Below are 14,232 nucleotides of genomic sequence, written 5' to 3'. Positions count from 1 at the left end.
CAACTCTCATCAAATTTTTACTTCAGAGCTGATGTCTTTGCACTATGAAGGATTTTTTTTGAAGCATTGCTCATGGACAACATCATTTTTTGCTTTGAAAAGTCCTCTGAAAGTGCTATGCACCAAAATATCATGATGAATTGTGAATTCCAGCTGATATGTCACAGAACAACTGTCTCCCTTCACATCAGTGTGACCCCTGCCCTCCTATCATTAACCTCTAACCAGGCTCCCAACTGGAGATGGGTGCCACAAAGGTTCACCGTTACTCACCGTACTCGCTGTCATAGAAAACAATGAACTTGTGCCAGCGCAGTTCAGAGACGAGCGTGATCATGACATCATTTAGACGCACAGGAGGGCGTGCGGCCAGCGTGTAGCGCTCTCCGTCGGGGCTGGGATTGAGCTGGCACTCAGCGCGGGGTGTGCCGTCTCCGTTCCTCTGAATGAACAGGTGAGGAATGTGCATGGCGTCCGTCAGAGATTGTAGCGCGTTGGCTGCAGCACATCCCGTCGACGACACCAATGCCAGTATCCCCTGATTCATGAGCTCACAGGCTAGATAATACAAGAGAGAAAGACAAAAAACAGGGATACAGTGAGGTTAGAGAATTAGAGGGTTTAGGAGTCATAGGCACTACTTTACAACAGTTAAGCACATTGACCATTATGGAACTTATGGTCCATTTTCATCAACCAGTGGCAATTAATGCAGCAAATGTCAGGGTGATCCCATAGAGAACAGGTGGGATAATGTGCCCAGATTTCACAGGGCAAATGTAATTCTCTTTAGTGTATTGCCATATGCTGCTAATTTATTGCCTCTGTTGAACATCAGTGCAACAATTTCTCAAGGAAATCTAGTTAAAGTGGACATAAATAATTTATGACATATGACATTTTATAGATGTTACCATCTGAGAGCTGCAGGCTAGGAAGCATATGCTTATACATTTAGTTACCCTTGTTTTTTTTACAATAATAAAAAGTGGATTTCTAATACAAACCTGTTCCAGGGTATATATCTGACAATGTGCCTACTTAAAAAAGAGCATTGTGGCATAGAAAAATGGTAGTAATATTCCCAACTTTGCAAACTAGAGCATTGTTGCCCATATTGTACAGCACAAAATCATTACATTTATGCACAAATGCATCTTGGGAAAGAGGTATAATATTTGTCACAGAACATTTGACTTCATTCTTCATTTATAAGGTTATTTCATATTCTTTTCTCATATTTAAACAAATCAAAAGTAGTTAGAGTACTGTGTTGTATTTATTTGCATTGTAATAAATATTTTACCATAGATCTCAAAGGGGGGGCTGTAAATTAATTTTGTCGAGTGACAGCACAAAAAAAAGTTTTACAACAGCAGGAGCTGGAAAATCAATTATTAATAAAACCAAAAAAGCATTCAATATGCACTGAGCTGACTGTATGGAGAGCAGCTAATGGAGGAGGAATTATTCTCAAAAGTGAGAAATAAAACCGGTTAGTTTCTGTAACTTTCACACAATAACCGTTTTTCCACTTGTCCCCAGAGAGCCTGTGTGCTAGTTTCATTAAAGCAAAGCCTGGATTCATATTGGCTGATCGCAAAGGTTTTAAAGAACAGTTCTTAAAGACATAGATAGATCAATGGATTACAAATCCCAATGAAAATTAGAGGAAACACAATTACTTCTTTTTTTTTTTTCAACAAAGAAACTAATTACTTTTTTCCTAAGAAGCTGAGCAAATAATTTTGCACAAAGCTACCAGAGAAAACACTCAGTAAACATCTGAACAAACACAATTTAACATTGTTATTTCAATGAATGGATCCACCTTAACTGAATACAAAATACCCTAAATCACTTACAGTTTTATAATAAGCTTTGCATATAGGCTGCTGAACACAATCCAAAATCCCATTTCCACATTACATTCCTCCCAAACATGCCTTAAGTTAAAAAATAAGCCTTTAGAGCCTAACTTGTATGAACAACTGAAAAACTTCAACAAACAGACGCTCCATGAGGTTTAAAATAGTACAGAAAAGACACTTTTGAAAATATTTATTTATGGTAAAATTAAACACCAGAGAGGAAAACTGTAAGCCATCCACAAATCTTAGACAGTAAGTTAATATTAAATGCCCTTTGTTTAGTTTAGGACCCGAACATGACACATACCGGTACTGTTCTTTAACACAATATCTAAGCTGACACAGAATAATGGCTTTAAAAACACACAGAATAATGCTTTGAAAAGTAATAGGACTCAGATCTTACAGATAAATTTGTCTGTTCGTGAGTTATGAGATTCTTATCTCTCCATAACTGTGCAAATAATGCAATTTTTTGTTATCTTTAAAATGTCTGTATGCATAATAGAGGTATGGAGAAATATAGGTGTGACAAGACTGATAGATAAAACCATTTGCTGATTCACATCACAGAACACCATTTCCTTGGAAAAATCCAGTGAAAAAGATGGAAAGACTGATAGTGTTAGAAAGAATAAGAAAAAAGGTTTGTCAAGACAGAAAAGAAAACCTCTGCCTGCTATGTAATGCCGTCAAGATAGAGCTGATAGACAATGCAGAAACAGTCGCAACTCCATCAATCAACCAGACAACATCCCCAAACTTCAGAGCAAGAGAAACGTCCACTACCTGCAGGGCACAGCAAAACATGCCAAAGGAAACCTATAAGTCATGTGAGAATGGTCATTAAACCATCTGATGTGGAAATTCCCACCGGCAGGCTCTGTTCGCTGGTCCATGAATTCTACATCTATACATTCTTACACATCATGGCGATGACAACCGTAAAACAAAGGGATATTTCACCTAAAAACGTCTGTCATCATTTACTCACCCTCATGTCGTTCCAAACCTGTATAAACCTTTTTTTTTTTTTTTTACATAAAGGACGACATTTTGAAGAATGTTTTTAATCCATACAATAAAAGTCAGTGGGGTCCAAAAAACATCTTTGCAAAATATCTCATTTTGTATTCCACAGAAGAGAAGTCCTAAGGTTTGAAACAACATAAGGGATATCAACATTCAACATACTTCTCAGGCAATCAGAGAAGCGAGATGGAACAAATACAAGCATGCATCACTACAGTGTGAGTGGAATTCGATTAGAATTTAGTGTAATAATAACGCTGCCTCTCTCTCTAAATCCACACATATCTTCTTATGCAGATTATGGCATATTATGGACTAATACTCAATTATAGAGTCACGGTTTACGTACAGGGTGAACGGCACCCTTTGTAATCCCTGATTTTAGAATTTGAATCTGTGCGTCTCTGCATCGTTGATATAATGCATTTAAAAATCTATTTGTCATGCAGATTAGAGGCCTTTATCACCAAACAGGATTTTAAAAAAATTATCTCAAGGAATATATGGGAGCTCAAATCAGAACGAATAATTTACAATCATGCATTAACACATGGCCAAATGAAATTAATTAATCCACAGCTCACAGCACACCTGCAGAGTCTCCGTGTTATTGATTTGAAAAGCCTACGTGTCGTAACATTTAACATATAGAGACGGTTGATAGGTGATTCTCTTACCAGAAAATACACAAGTCGTGCTGCCAGGATGATTTCACACTGACTGACAGATGTTTTCATTGGTCTTTGTGAGCATAGAAATAGACGCTGAAGGTGTTGTGGACGGGCTTCCGCCTAGCATGGTGCTGTTTGTGGTTTGATAAGGAAGTCGTGGCCTTTACGCATAGTCCATCAGTCTATGATTGGAGCTTCAAGACGGAGAAAAATAACAGTGTGTTTGTGTATTCAGTTTGTGTAGGAGTGTGTGTATGAACACTATGTGTGTAAGGTGGCATGTCCACTGGATAAGCTTAAAAGATTACCAGACCACAAACATCAACCCTTAGAAAATCCCATAATCCTGTTGGAATTGGCATCATCAAAGTCATTCAGTGCCCTGTACTATCAGAAGGAAAACGATCCTACATCTGTACATAATGCAAAAGCCTATAATTAGCATGTTTGTCCTAAAAATAATAATAATTAAATCATAAATGTGCAGATTTGGAAAAATCAAACTTAATCAATATTAAACTTGACTTGAGCACTGTGATATAACACTGTGAAAGACGCTGCACAAAAAAAACGTGGGACGTGTTTGTTTGTATGTTTACGTTTACATAGAAAAGCATGGGAGAGGCAGCACAGTTCTGGGTAAATTTGTATTAGCATTTAAAAAAGCAAGACACAAAGCCTCAAGACACGTTTTTTTTAATTGGACAAATCAGCAGAGTGAATCACTCGTAAACTCATAAAAGAGTCATTTGTTTCGTTCCTGAATCAGCGTTTTTGAACAAATCTGCTGAATGAATGATTCAATGACTCACTCAGAAAGTGTCACTTCGTTCCTGAAAGAATCAATGTTTTTGAACAATAATTCACTTGTAAAAAACAAAAAAAACAAAAAAACAGTTGCTTACTAGCATAAGAAAGTAATTTGCAGAGAGAGTTTTTACAGTTTTTAGTTCGTCTGGAACACGCAAACAGAGACAAGCAAATTGACACAAACGGTGAAACACTGACTATCGCAGCAAGCTTGAATACAGTAGACAGAGATAATGAACTAAATGATAAGCACCTGTGATGATTAATCAGTGTCCATAGAAACTAATGATTGGCGGGAAACTAAGACAAAGGAGAACATGTGACTGTAAAAACTAACAAAAAGTCCATGAAAATGAAACTATGAACAGAACCGTGACAAAACCAAACAAACCGTTTGGCTTCTTATTAGGGCTGGGTATTGTTAGGAATCTCACAATTCGATTCGATTTCGATTCTTGAGGCTTCGATTCGATTCGAATTGATATTGATTTATTAGCTTCGATATCGATTCAATAATAAGTAAATACACAAGTAATTAAGTACCTGAATATATTTTTAAATAATGTGTGCAGTATTACCAATGTTTAAGAACAAATTGACCCCAGCATGTTTCCTGTCATGGTTTATTTAGAAGAACAAACTGTACAATATTGTACATGTGTTGAATACAAAACACAACTGTAACAAACAGGTGCTTTATTAACACTTTTAAAGTGCATGTAACTGTAAGTAGCAGAAAGTATATTTCTTTCTTCCTATACATTCAAGTTATAAAAGAAATGTAAACAGAAGCACAATACAAACATAAAAAAATGTCCAGAGCAAAAATTTAAATGTATAAAAAAAAAATCTATATATTAATTTAAACCGTATCTGAAGACAAACATTAACCTAATGTTACAGAGCCATAGGAAAGCATGGAGCTCTCAATGTCAGCATCAGCAGCCCTATTATTTTACTGTATTTACACAATTATTTTGAGGTAAACCAAAAGCTTAACAAAATCTGAGAAATAACCAATACTGGCCCACGTCTGCTAAATAGTCTTTAAAAACTACATACAAAAACACTAGTCTAGCTACAGGAGGAAAAACATTAAGGCGGGCGTAACTGTTACACGGTGCGATTTTTGCGTCATGTTATTTTTGTAGCTCTGAACAATCTGATTATCCCGGGAGACATCCCACAAGATTTGTGTCAACACAGAAAACATTTAATCACTGGATAGTTTTTTTCGTTCATTTAAAGTGTGGTTTATGTCAGCTGAATGTGCGGAACGCTTTTCATAGAAGAAGGTGTTTTAGCACAATTCACACCGAGCGGTAATTCAGGGAAAAAAAATATCCGAATGCTCCACAAGAAACTATGGTCTTCCGACCTTTTACCATCGTGTCGATTTATTTTGATTAATATGTGCCAGGGAGAGAGAGCAAGACAGCGCTTAGAAGACGGTAAAGCCTTTAAACTTTCGCCTGGCTCCACTGAGAGAGAGCGCGCGCGCGCGCGACCGGGGCTCGCTCTCTCTCTCTGCTCGTTCTTCAGTTAAACATGCGCCCTGTGACTGTCACACGCGCAGCAGTTCGTCTACATTCGGCTACTCACCGATCAGATAAGACTATGGCGAATGGTGCAGGCTTGAACGGAGTGCAGCTGCTATTCGCCATGTTGCTGTTTTGGTAAAGCGCGTCTTGTACTACGCTGAACGCTGTCACTAGAGTGTTGCCCACAGCGCCGCCGGTGGACTGAATCGATTCATAGGATTTGATGAATCGATATTGAATTAAGAAACAAATAATTGCAATGCATTGATGAATCGATATTTTTACCCAGCCCTACTTCTTATACACATTTGGTTTGGCTCTTGTGCTCAAATATACTGTATCTAAGGCCCCATCCACACTACTGCGTTTTCGTTTAGAAACGGAGACCTTTTGCTACTTTTGCACCTCCCGTCCAGACTAAAACGGCAAAAACGAAGACCTAAAACGGAGACGTTTACAAACGTTGCCGACCCCGTTTCGCGTTTTGAATCTCAGGAGGGTGTTTTAGTGAAGACGGTCAAAACGGAGGACTTTACAAACGATGACGCAGAGGCTCACGCTCGGCTCTATGATTGGGTGTTATCAGTCATGGCGTATCCTTCCCTGATTCGTCAGCCACCCATCACATGACCCGTCCCCGTGAAGAAAACATACAAAAACAGCCTGGACTACGTAATGTTAGTGACTGCAACATGGATCACGAATTACAAGCGTTACTGAATTTGATGTCTTTGCTAGCAGCTGTTGTGCAAGTAAATTATGCATTTTGCAATGCTATAACTGCCTACATGCGCCTGTTTACACCGGCACGCGCATGCCCAGTGTTGGTGAGTGGTCAAGTGATCCGCGTTTTCAGTCATTTTAATGTGGACGGAAATCAATTCTAATACGCAGCTAAAATGCTGGTGTGGGCGGAGATCGTATTCGTTTTAATTCTCCGTTTCTAAACTAAAACGCAGTAGTGTGGATGAGGCCTAATATTATATACTGCTGTGCCGGAAGGAACTGACTTTTTATTTTCTTGTAAATAAACAATGTCAAACATTTAGCTCCATATGAATGTTATTATTATTATTATTTTACCAGTAATTCATAGAAAAGTATTTCTGTTTTCCCCCTGTAAGTTGGCTGTAATTTTCCACAGGTTTTGACCTGAAGTCCCATTTACTTCCATGGATGAATGGAAGCAAAACTCTTTTCTGTACAATAGAGGATAAGGATGAAAAGAAGGTGCAAGTGGGGAGGATAGAGAGAGAAAGGAAGAGCTTATTCACTGCATTATTCTCCGTCATCCACACCCCACACATCTTTCCCAGCACTCCTCTTCTCCTCTTCATACTAAAACCCAGTGCCAACAGGGAGATACAGGATGAAAAGAGAGTCTCCATCGAGCAGACAGCCCGGCACTAAGTCCTTCCTGACTTTGTCAGAGTGAGTTATTCATATTGTCCCGCCCTGTCCTGTGTCCTTCATTAATACATAATGTGTAGCACCTGCAATTATGCGCAGAAAGGCTATTTCAGGTTTGATGCTCTGAATTACAAAAGGCTGGGAAGCAGCCTTGAAAATACGAGGCTCTTGTCTCAGAAATTTTACATTAAAAATGAGTTATTGACGTTTTACCTTGACAGATGCCAGTTGCCAGTCTCTTTTCTTTTCTAGTAAACAGAAATTCAGTACAGCCTGGATTGAGCTTCCAATAATGAAAAACATTCCCTTTCAAAGTAACAACACTTTAAAAGTTTATTTTTAAAGTTTACTTTTTAAGTTTTCAAATTTTCTTATTTTACTTCAGTAAAAGGTAAAACATTTTAAAGAGAAAATCCTAACAAAAAATGCTTCAATACTACAGATCTCAAAGTACTGTTCTGGGACGAGAGCCTGAAGAATTGGACGAGACACTTAGGTGAGATTCTTAATCCGTGTGACTCCTCTGAAATGTCCCAGTACACCTTACAGTGGAAATAACAGGACAGAAGCCTAATCTCTTCCACTTGAGTTCTGCTCTCTAGAAATCAATGATGGTAGAGAAGCTAGTGTGTCCCAGAAGAACAAAGCACAACAGTGTTTCACAGGCGGCTAAACAACATTGGCTGTCCTTGTGAAAACTGCAGAATGTCCTGATCGCACATTACAAAAACATCATTCCACAACCACTATGGTTTTATGGCAAATCAGAATATAATACATCTATGCTGGGCCAGGCTGGTTAATGCTGGTGGACCAGGCACAGAAATGCAGGAAGGGTTCTTCTGGTGAGGCACTTTGACCAAAGAAGTCTGGCTTGTTAAAGTAGTTGCATTCAGTGCATGCAGGCAAAACACAATATATTCTGGTGACATGCATATAAATCATGTTGATTTCTATTATGTGAAATGACCTTATTTAGATCAGAATCAACCAACCAAACTTATGAGATCATACACATCCAATCTTTTGACCTTTATCTTACAGCTTTGTTGACATTTCTCCATAGTGGCAGGCCGTCAAACCAGATAATCTAATTTTAAGTCAACATAAAATAGCGTTCGCAACCTGTTCCACTTTTTAAAAATGAGATGTATTCCTCAGTTAAACAAGATGTTCAAAAAGACAAAACAAACAAATAAAGTGAAAAGAGCGAATTTTGAGTTCAGGCTGACTTTGACAACAGCAGTGAATGGTAAGGCCAGTGGTACCAATGGTAATCTACAGAAGATGTCTGTCTGCACTTGTATTTGTTTTGAGTATGTGTGTCTATATTTATGTCTAAATCACCACACTGTGGCCGATAATTTTTCTAATTAGCATAGCTAGTCTATCACAGCTGGATTGTTAATTGCTCTTCTGGTTGCAGAAGCCTGTACTGTGACGGACCAGTCCTTTAAATGGGGAGACGGCAGCCTCTGTGTAAGCACTCTCCGGGGCTCAGTCACATAACTGTTTCATGTTAAATCCACACGCAGACTCCAAAAATTTTCCATATTCATTTTTACTAGGAATTTCCCAGTAAATTCACTATTATTATGTATTGATTTTTGGCCACGTTCAATGATTTAATACTATATTTTAATTCAGAAATACTTTTGTTTATATGTATATGTGGTGTTTTTAATATGCTTAAAGACAAACCATGCGCAAATTCATGTCAACACCATTGCTGAGTACTTTCTTTTTAAAAATGCAGTGAAAAAAGACAGTCTCAAAAAAGCGGTTTGAAATTGCTGGTGTTTCTGACGTAACCAATCAGGTCAACGTGCCGGCGGCCTTTAGCATATCATTAACTATGCTGCAAAGCAGGGGAGTCTCAAGAGAAGCCAGGTTATCCCGGTATACTTTTCTGTTGATATGAAAAATCGGGTACATTTAGCAATATAGCAGGTGAATTATGTATTATGTATATTATTATGGTGTTTTGATGAACTATATGCCTTTCTCCACTGACATTCATCTAAGTTGTTGAAAGTGTTTCTAAGGATGCAGATTTTTAGAAGGCAGCTGTCTGACTCTGAGATGGCGAACGGGAACATGGGTTAAGTTCCTTAATGATTGTATACACTTCCTATGAGAATTATCGCGAGTGCTGGAGTACGTCGTAAATAGGAGGAGGCATCAGTTTACTGTCGGGGATTTGTCTTGTCGCGTCGCACCGCGCCGCATTTAGTGCAGACAACATAATCACTGATTATAATTTCTAAGAGTAACACAGTGCTTTGTTTTGTTTCTTAATGAATCCGTGTTTTGAACAATTTTACAAATCTACAATCAACTGAGCCATTCATAAAAACAGCCACTTGCTTTGTTCCTGAATGAAACAGCTGTTTTGAACGAATCGTTGAATAAAGGATTCAGTGACTCAATCATTAAGACTCGCTGCCACCTACTGGGGCCTTTAGGAAAACCTGGTCTGTTTTCATTTACATGCATTTATGAAAATTTGGTTAATTTTGTAGATTCTAATTTTTAATTAACACAATACTGCATTGTATCATGATACTTCAGCTGGTATAGTATAGTAAGAAGTATTTATGGTATCATGACAACACCATTCACTACGTTGTGCCACTCAAAAGGACTGTCGTTATATATCATTTGTTAGAATTGTCACTTTTCCCCCATATGTTCTTTGACCTTCAACAAATCAAAAGTTAACACAAGTGTTGCTAAACAAGTATAATTTAACCACACTAATTCTGATTGAAGCAACATGTTGGTGCAAACATGTCATGACAACACAACAGTTAGTTAATTTTAGGATCTTCTTGGCACTCAAGATCTTCAAAGCTCAGCTGATCAGAGACTTCCCACGGCTGGCTTCTGTTCTCTCAGCGGTAACTGTGGTGAAGGAGCTAGCACACACTTTCTGCTTTAGAGTGTGGGTGACTGGTCACTTGGCGTCCTACAGAGGAAAGTTATTGAAAAGACCTTTGGGGACAATCCTGACTGGATTCATTGCGCTGCTAATTTTTTTGTAAGGTAAAAATAAGAAAAGAAAGATTCTGAGGTGCATTTCTGCTTAAAATGCATAAGTTTCATCATTACAATGCTGATTCAATGAGACTAATTTAATAAAGTCAAAAGACAGACGCAATAAATAAGAGAAAAGGGAAAGCGGAGATTAAGAAAAGGAAAAAAACAGACCTCAAAGAAGAAATAATGAAGACAGAAAGGATGCAGACTCGAACAGAAACAAGGCCTGTGGCTGAAAGATACAGATAAAAGTTTTGAATGATCAATAAATAAATCTCAGTCTCACTGTAGACAGATAGAAGAAAAGAGTGAAAAGATAAATCCAGTTGTGTTTGATTTAAAATCACTAAAGGCTTCAGTAAACAGTAGCACTGGGGAACAGATAAGCATGGTCATCTTTGAAATGTCTGAAGATTGTGACATTACAAGAAGCATCAATACATGTTGTTCCGGGGGACTTCAGTTTAGACTCACACAAACACTCTCTTACAGAGAAGTTGCCATTAGATGACAAAATGTCATGGGATTGTGTTTGCTGAGCTTATACAAACATCATAATGGAGAAATCCTGAAGACAAAAAAAAACCACATCAGATATAAGCTTTGGTGACGCATGACCTGATGGAGAGAGAGAGAAATAAAGAGAGGGTCAAAAATGACATAGCAGATGGTTGCCGAAATTTCAATCTTGTATCTTCGGGACCATATGTTCAACAAAGTCCCCAAAATGTGACTCCAGTTTGAATTCATTTGACATTTACGTCTAAAGGCTGATGTGATGACGTTTGCTCTTGAGACCAGGAGAGGTTCTTACTCTCTTTTAAATGCATGGAATATTGAAAACAGAGCACAGGTGTCACTCTTTCTTTCTCTCGCTCCCCCTCTCATCAGGTATATCTTCTCTCCTCTCACTCTCTCATCTTTGGTCTGACATTAACTTTCAAAGGATCCAGTCTATAGTAGAATGAGAGGTAGTCAAATGTCACTGAGAGTGTTTGATGGACAATCCGCTTCCCTTTAAATCATTGTTGCACCTTTCTTAAAGGGACAGTTATTATATATGGAACAAAAATGGAGAAATCTTTCTTCAGGTCTTCTCAACACCTCAACAGTTCAGTGTCTTTTTGTTGTTGCAAAAAAAAGGACAAAACAACACCATAAAAGTAGACTTCTTTTAAGTTTTCTAAAGGCATACGGTAACTTTTTCAACTAATTTAATTTGTAATTCACTAAAAATGACATTTGTGATGTGACATGATAACCAATGACATTTGATGATGTTCATTAGATGCCATGTACACCAAATGATGACTTAAATGTATTAAAGTCTTTTCTTCTTGCAAAGCAAACAAACATATGGCTTCAGAAGCCTAATAATACAGAGCGCGAGTCATATGAACTACTTTTATGGTTTTATGGCATGGGGCCTTGACAGACGTTGCTCTCTCTCAAACCCTCTGCATCCTCTCGTCAGTGATACCTTTTTGCAAGAATGAATGGGATCCCATACGGTTTTAAAGAGCCACTATAATATCAGCAAAAAATAAAACGTTAAATCTTTCAAAGACTGGTCTGAGGTTTGTTTACTGCAAAAATGGCAACAGCAGTTCACTGCAAATAATCTTCCGTAATCACTGATTCATTCCTGCTAGATCATTTACATGGACTTGTGTAATCGAACACACCATAATGAATGTCTGCCAAGCTCTACATCCAACTCCCAAGATAAATCAGGAGGCATGCCAGCATTTTAACAGGAAAAATAAACAATGTCATATTCTAGTCTATCTACTTTCACGACTCCAGAGTGCTGATGTGACTGTAGGACATCAAGTGAGTCATATAATGGAGTTCAACAAGAGCATCATGTAAACTGTAGCCGTCACACTAAACCCGACTTTGGGGGACAAAAAGTCTCATTTATGAGGCTATAAAATTCCCACATTTGATGTTAACAGTAAAAATTAGCTCAAGAGATAAGAGTCATGGAAAGATATGCTGATGCAATGTGCTGTTGGGTTTACTGACGACTAATTTGAAAAATGTTGTAATATTTTTTTGATGGAACATGGACTGCATTTATGGATAATAAGTGCTTAGATAATACATAACACCCCCATTCTAAAGTTGACTAAATAGAGTTATAAAAAAATAATCTTTTGGAAATCTTAATGCCTTAATTTAAAAAAAAAAAAAACTTTAGGACACCAATTTTCTTTGTTAATGAATAAAGCCATCGTAAATATCGTATATATAATAAATGTTCTTCCTTAAAATACAGGGTGCATAAGTCAGGACACCCCTATGTTAAATTCCCATAGAGGCAGGCAGATTTTTATTTTTAAAGGCCAGTTATTTCATGGATCCAGGATACTATCCTGATATAGCTCCCTTGGCCTTTGGAATTAAAATAGCCCCACATCATCACTATCACGGTACTGCGTGTGGTCAATTCAATAGAGTTCACAAAGACGAAGATAATCCAAACAATTGCTATTTAATCCAGGAAGACTGAGTGCACGCACACAAAATTAAGGCATTAAGATCTGAGGGCGCGAGCGCATCCTGGTGTGTGACGTGTGCGCAGACTGGTGCATAGATATATATACACTAGATGTCGCCTTGGCTACGGCAGTTTATTTGAACGAATGTCTTTAATGCGACATCTAGTGTATATATATATATATATATCTATGCACCTTGGACTCTGTGCATGCTCTTTGAGACAGTGACCATAGACCTGCATGATATGACTGTCAGACAAGAACGGTTTGACCTAAAAATATAAAAATTGAAACTACTGTGGAAAAAAAGACACCTACATCTTGGATGCCCTTGAGGTAAGCTAAAACATACCAAAATTTAATTTCAAAGTTAACTATCCTTTTAAATAAAACGCATGTAAGGGAAGATAGTGTTGATGATATACCTTGGATAAGAGCGAGAGTGAGTCTGCAGTGTATTCGTGCATATAGCAAAATCCACTGTCTCCTCAAAAGAGTCCGTTTGCAAGCAGTTTTAAGTTTTTGTTTTCATCAGTCAGTCGACATTTTGATGAAAGTATTTGTTCTTTGTTTCTTGCCACTCATGTGTTTCCATGGGCACTAATCATCACAGCTGTTCGTCATTTAGTTCATCACCATGTGTATTTAAGTTCCTCACCTTCACTTTGTGTTTGTCGGTGGTTTTTCGTGTATGTATAAGTTTTTACACGCTATTACACCTTATTCCCTGCTTGTGGATTAAACCTTGTTTATATTTTGAATCTGCCTTAGGCCCTGTCCACACGGAGACGCGTTTAGCTGTATACGGACAAATTTTGTGTCGTATTGGCGTTTCGTCCAGACGGATCCGGCGTTTTGAGAGACCGAAACCGCTATTTTTTGAAACCGGGTCCCAAAGTGGATAAATCTGAAAACGACACGCTTGCGTTTTCGTGTGTACAGCCAATCCGTATATTTTGTGAAACGATGATGTCATCACCCCACGTGTCGGCTAGTCACGTAACAGCAACAACACCTGCCGACTACATGCTTGTATAATATAATATAATGCTGCAGAAGCTAATGAGCCTCTTTTATTAGGCTACTTTATTTATTATTTACTTAAATGTATTTTTATTGTATTTCTTTATATTTTTCTTATGCTATGGTGCTGGTCTGTATTGTCTGATTAAGACATTTTGTATTTTGTAGGGATGGGCATTTCAAACAAATATAATATTCGACGATCACTGGGAATTATTTGATTATTAGGCTGTTCAAAAAACGCACATGCTCGCCGGCACAACGGCGCTCGCTCAAATTCCACTCCGACATTACATTTCTCAGTAAGCCTGTTGTAGCCATTAAAGAAAAT

General features: G+C 37.9%; 1 protein-coding gene across 13 annotated transcripts in view; it reads right to left on the bottom strand.

Moving 5' to 3' along the window:
• grid1a (glutamate receptor, ionotropic, delta 1a) overlaps positions 1-14,232 on the bottom strand; it is a 309,909-nt gene that overhangs the window by 99,509 nt on the left and 196,168 nt on the right. For 11 of the 13 annotated variants that reach the window (XM_079633397.1, XM_079633398.1, XM_079633396.1 and 8 more), the window contains one exon: positions 274-558. In XM_079633397.1, the coding sequence (XP_079489523.1) occupies positions 274-547 (274 nt within the window). In that variant the 5' untranslated portion in view covers positions 548-558. Of the gene's footprint in view, positions 1-273; positions 559-5,986; positions 6,194-14,232 lie in introns of those variants that run through there. The other 2 variants (XM_079633393.1, XM_079633402.1) reach the window with 2 other exon arrangements.

The sequence above is a fragment of the Phoxinus phoxinus genome (genome assembly GCF_949152265.1).
Source record: "Phoxinus phoxinus genome assembly, chromosome: 13".
In the NCBI taxonomy this organism is placed as follows: Eukaryota; Metazoa; Chordata; class Actinopteri; order Cypriniformes; family Leuciscidae; genus Phoxinus; species Phoxinus phoxinus.
Note: the sequence above shows the minus strand (reverse complement) of the source record. Positions and strands in the feature narration are given on the sequence as shown.